Source organism: Gymnoscopelus braueri (genome assembly GCF_963280865.1).
Source record: "Gymnoscopelus braueri genome assembly, chromosome: 16".
Classification (NCBI taxonomy): Eukaryota; Metazoa; Chordata; class Actinopteri; order Myctophiformes; family Myctophidae; genus Gymnoscopelus; species Gymnoscopelus braueri.
Genome location: NC_137616.1, coordinates 9,014,649 through 9,020,648, shown reverse-complemented (window position 1 = coordinate 9,020,648; position 6,000 = coordinate 9,014,649). Strand labels below are relative to the sequence as shown.

The window sequence follows — 6,000 nt, the reverse complement described above, 5'->3', positions numbered from 1 at the left end:
TGGCCTGCTGTTCTGTTCTGTTCATATTTTTCAGATGTATTTTGAATACATCATAGAACATAAACTGGCCCAGTGGTTCTCAAAAGTGGGTTCCATTGACTCTCATGGTTCCTTGAGGGGGTTCTAAAATGACCCTTACAAGTCTCCATTTGTATACTGTCAGATTTAAGGGGGGTCCTTAATGTATAAGTTTGAGAACTGAACTAGCCTAACTGTACTCCGCTAGCCCTGATACATGACTGTCATATCATGACAGTCATGGATGAACTTCAACCTGGTGTTTGCACTTTCTCCATTTACGAACCGTACATCACACATAATCGTTCAAATTTCAAATATAAAGTGCTTACCCCATAGCCACGGATGTTACAATTCTGTACGGGTCCTCAGAAGTACCCGCATCTTCCGTATTGTTCAATAAAAAAGCATTTTAATCCGATTGGTGGCCATTTTCCACGAATTTTCGCCATTATGCTCTCAACCACGCGACTTTATCGGTTGGGAGGTGTATTGCACTCTGATACATTATAACTCTATGAGGAAAATGCCCACCGATCGGATTAAAATGCTTTGTATTGAACAATACGGAAGATCCGGGTACTTCTGAGGGCCCGTCCATAATTGTAACATCCGTGGCCATGGGGTAAAGCACTTTATATTTGAACTATCTAACGGAGAAAGTGCAAACACCAGGTTGAAGTTCATCCATGACGGTCGTCGTGACAGACGTCGTGTTTCCATGGTTAACTCCCTCGCAGACTTTTTTTAATCAATGGCACACGTGTGCTGTCAGAGAGCAGACCAGACCACCACTACTACTACTATGAACTTGGCTTTACTAACTGAGACGTCAAGAGCAAGGCGGTCCTAAAAAAACGGAGGCAGAGAAGGTCATGCCCGTGGGCTATACATACACACACACCAGCAGAGAGTTGACTGCAGTGCAATAAGGAGCTGTGTTTCCAAACAAACCAACCTGCAGCCATACATATAACAGTCTGTCTGATCAGGACGCATGAGACAGAATGGAGATCTCCAAAGGAGACGAGCGTTCTGCTGAACACGCAGCCGCGCTGTTCGGCTCCTCCAGGCTGGATCACCAGCTGACACACAGTGAGCAGGACAGAAAGAGGAGCTCCAACTACTGTAAAATCATCATTGGGGTGAGTTATAGGCTATATTATGTCTACCATACCATCACTATCCGACCTGCTTATGCACTCATGGTAATAAGTTGGTTAACCCGCACTAAACAACTTTAGTCCCAGACAGTGCATACATCGCCTTACCATTGCAGCATGAGGCTGGAATTCTGTCTTTGGAACTTAACTTTTTTTTTTACGAGTATAGTTTATTTGCGTTAACATCACACTTGACATGATATTTCAGGCTACTGGCGCAATTGCCTCCGCGGCTTTAAAGGAGTAGTTCACTCAAACAAATGACTTATTTTCTATCAATTACACACCTCATGCAGCCTTGAATTCATGGAGATTTTTATGTTTTTGTCGCATTCCTGAGCCAATAATTTGATGACTGGATCATCATCGGTCAGCTGACCCATTAGCAGACTCTTTGAGTCTCCACCGGTCATCAAATTATTGGCTCAGGAATTGGCTCAAAAACAAAACAAATCTCCATGAGTTCAAGGCTTCATGAGTGTGTTATTGCTAGTAAATAAGTGATTTTTTGGGGGGTGAACTACTCCTTTAAGGTGAAAAATTACGCATTTCATTTGGACCGCAGATGCCCTGCCGCAGCGCACAGTTTACGCTTGGCACACGACAGTGGCATTCCACACTGCAGCCAAGCTTGGCATTTCCATGCAATCTTTCACTTCCCACTCAAACCATGAGCCCATTTTACCCTAGTGTTTACAAACCGTATGATAAAACCACGGCTGTCTGTCAACATACTGTAGAGAGCAGACAGCCTGTCACTCAGCTTAGTTGAGACATTATTTATAATATTCAGTGAAATATTAGCCAGACTTGGGGCAATAAGTGCCACTTCCAGAGGGAGTCTATACCAAATGATGAGGAATTTGACCTTTTGAGTGTAAGTGTAACAAGAAGTCAACTTAATAATAATCCTAATAAAATGTCAGTGGTGGAAAAAGTACTATATATTTTTTACTTAAGTAAAAGTATCAATACTGCAATGTTGAAACACTCTGTTACAGGTAAAAGTCCATTAATCAAAATTAAGTAAAAGTAGCCTACAAAAGTATTGGCATCAAAATATACTTTTAAGTACCAAAAGTAAAAGTACTCATTATGCAGAATGACCCGTCTCACAAGGTATCATTTGTATACAATGTATTATACGTTGTGAGCTTGTAGATCGGCTATTTTCAAATAGCCAAAATTTAAATAGGGCTGAAGTGGTTAATGCATGTTTTGTAATAACAATTCAAATCTACAAAGTAACTAGTAACTAAAGTTTTCAAATAATTGTAGTGAAGTAAAAAGTATAATATTTGCCTCTGAGATGTAGTGGAGTAGAAGTAAAAGTATTGAAAATTGGAAATACTCAAGTAAAGTAAAAGTACCTCAAAATTGTACTGAAGTACAGTACTTGAGTAAATGTAATTAATTACTTTCCATCACAGAGTAAAAGTTATTATCATAGTATCCAGGGCTACAACTATTCAACATACTTACAGCTTTCCTGTTGCGCCAACAATCCTCTTTTCTGCCTCAATAATTCAACCAATCAGGGAGCTCACATAGGGACCGGGAGTCCCCTGGTTCTCTGACATCATCATGAGTGTGGAAAAGGAGGATGATGATCTTCTTTAGGATGAGGATGAATGGCTGGCATGATGAGAGGATCAGACCGGTGGAGACACAGGCACTCAACTATGTATGCTATTGGGCCTCAAAAGCACGGGGCATATTATGTTTAATGAAAAGGATGTCTTTAGAATTATTTTTCTCTAGAGAGGGGGGGGGTTAATATCATGTTCTGTAAGAAAGTAAAAAAAAATAAGGGGGAAACGACATGCACATCCCCAACCCAGGTGCTGAGTGACGAACATTAAGCAGAGAAAGACAAATAAAACGCTCGCACACTGAGGGCTCCAATGCGACAGATGCTTTAATGCACCAAACAAAAAAAAGCTGTGACTTTTCGAGCTCAAAGCTCTTCCTCAGACACTGTCTTAAGGAAGAGCTTTGAGCTCGAGCTCGAGTGCATGTTTATTAGTTTTTCTCTGTAAGAAAGTTTGGGCATTACACATGATGTTTTTGGGAAAACATGTGGAAAAAGCATGCACTTTGCACAGAGCTGGATTCCTGAATGGGTTTGTCAGGCCTGCTGACAAATGAAAAACTTTTAAAATAGGCTTTACTGCGGTCACATACAAATGAAACAATTACCTATATCAATTAAGTTGATACAATTGATATACAACTAATAATGTATTATGACATGCATTGCTGGTGTCATAGATCGGACAGGTCACACTGACTGACCTTCATATATATATATTATATATATATATTTTTAAAGATATTCATTTGGGCTTTTTATGCCTTTATTGATAGGACAGTAGGCTGACAGGAAATGGGGAGAGAGATGGGGGGAGACACACAGCAAAGGTCGTCAGGATCGGTAGTTGAACCCACGACACGCTGTCAAGCTGGATTACCAGCGTATGTGGTATGCGCCTGGACCACTAGGCCAGCGGGCGCCAGTGGCCTTCATAATTATTGTGCTAAATGAGAAAAGTTAGCTATGGATCGCAAACCACTGAGCGGAACCACCAAGCATAATGAGCGCGTGTTATTTTGATTGAATGTGAAGCATCTTTTCCGCATTTCCAGTCTCTTCCAATTCCAAATGATCTGTGTTTTGTCAATCCTGAGGTGTTAGCTACTCAACCACTATTAATTATATCAATTATGCATGCTATGGGGTTTGGGTTTCCTATGAATGCAAATAGACAGGCAGCTGTGTGGAGTGTAATTCAAAGTATGTGTAGGCTATAGTTTATGGCTGTGTACCCAGCATGAACTTGTATTTGTGTGTTTTAGAGCTGTGGTTCTCAAAGTGAGGTCCAGGGACCCCCAGGGTTCCTTGAAGGCCTCCCAAATGGACCTGTGCAGGTCTGCAACTCTGAGAGTGTACACATGGAACCAACCAAATGCACCCGTAAGGGTCCATTTCGTTCCTTCAGAGTTATGGGGGGTCCTTGAAATAAAAAAAAGTTTGAGAACCACTGTTTTAGAGGGAGAAAGGGGGACCCTGAGTGTTCCTAAGGCCCAGGGTCCCATAGACTCAGGATCCGGCCCTGATTTTACACCAGATTGCCATTGGCTATAATGATTGACTAAGCCCCCCACACCACCTCCCACCCCTGGGATGTAAGTCGCAGGCGTAAAACCACCCACAACACTGTCTAATGATGTTCATTTAGCTTTTCTTTACTGCTGTGATAAGTAGTTTAGTTGAGGGAATGAGGGAAGTCACCGGTATAAACATAGTGTATCCACTTCCATCTACTGTACTTTGTTTACACCAATCATCCCTGATTTCAACTGAAATAGGTTTGTAGAACCACAACATACCCCCCCCCCCCCTCAGCGGTACCGTATACCCACCTGTCAGTCTACAACCCACTGAGGAAACCATGGATTATGACCTGTTTATCTGATTACTACCACAGCCTGGCCAAAACCACTGGAACCAGTGATAAAACGCGTGGGAACCCTGTGATGTAAGGTTGTGTGTGCTGTCTATTTGGCCCGGTTCCGATATACATGTGGTGAGCTCAAAGGTTTGGTGTAGCGCAACCCGAAAATAGCCAATCTACAAGCTCCGCGACGCGCTGTGAGCTTGCAGATCGGCTATTGCGACACCGCCGTATGACGAAGCATAAAGACGTTATTTCAGCCACCCATATCTTGAGGAACATCTGGTTGTACTTCTGCCCCGGCTCCTCAGGTTCCTCTTTGGCATGTTACAACAGAGGGATTGCAACAGCTTCTGATTAAACATAACAAAAAGTAGCGTTTTAGTGAAATCTAAAACAAGGCTTCTGATGGTTGTGGTAATTGAATCGCTCTAATGTGCTCAATTGTATAATCAGTGTGATGAATTGACAAAATTACTACAGAGGTGTATGCATTTCATCTTATGATGATGATAATGATGATGATGATGATGATGATCATTTGCTGGCCAGACTGAATGATTTAATACAGTGGCTCTCAAAGTGGACCTATGGGTTCCCTGAGTGGGTTCCAAATGGACCCATATAACTCTGAGAGTGTACAGAGTTTGTACATTTGTACAGAGTTATGGAGGTCCTTGAAATTCTAATGTTTTAGAACAACTAATGGTGTGTTGTGTAGACACTGATGAGTGTAATGGTATATTGTGTTCACCATCAGACCAGACGCAGGTTTCCACCAGACACTGTTTACTCTTTAAACCCACAACCATGGAGGATGACGGCTAGTCTCTCTCTTCCTCGCATTCTCTGTGTCTGTGTCTGTGTCTGTGTCTGTGTCTGTGTCTCTGTCTCTGTCTCTGTCTGTGTCTGTCTCTCTCACTCTGTCTCTGTCTCTGTCTTTCTCTCTGTCTCCCCCTCTCTCACTCTCTAACTCTCTCCCCCTCTCTGTCTTCCTCTTCTCTTGTCTCTTCCTCCTCTCTTGCTTGCCCCACCCTCTCAGTCTCTCTGACTTTCTCTCTATCTATCTCTCCCCCCCTCTCTTCCTCTGCGTCTGCCCCCTCTCTCCCCCCTCTCTAACTCACACACGCACACGCGCGCACACACACACACACACACACACACACACACACACACACACACACACACACACACACACACACACACACACACACACACACACACACACACACACACACACACACACACACACACACACACACACACACACACACACACACACACAGAAATAAACCACACACCAAAAGGTTAGAGCAGGTTGGAGAGAAAATAAGGGCACATACCCAGACACCTCCATGCACACT

The 6,000-nt window shown here is 42.8% G+C and overlaps 1 protein-coding gene across 2 annotated transcripts in view; it reads left to right on the top strand.

Annotated features, from left to right (window-relative positions):
• The first annotated feature begins 894 nt into the window (after positions 1 to 894).
• Positions 895 to 6,000, top strand: part of enpp1 (ectonucleotide pyrophosphatase/phosphodiesterase 1) — a 74,697-nt gene continuing 69,591 nt past the window's right edge. For both annotated transcript variants that reach the window (XM_080454142.1, XM_080454143.1), the window contains exon 1: positions 895 to 1,163. In XM_080454142.1, coding sequence (XP_080310268.1) covers positions 1,026 to 1,163 — 138 coding nt within the window. In that variant the 5' untranslated portion in view covers positions 895 to 1,025. The remainder of the gene's footprint in view (positions 1,164 to 6,000) is intronic.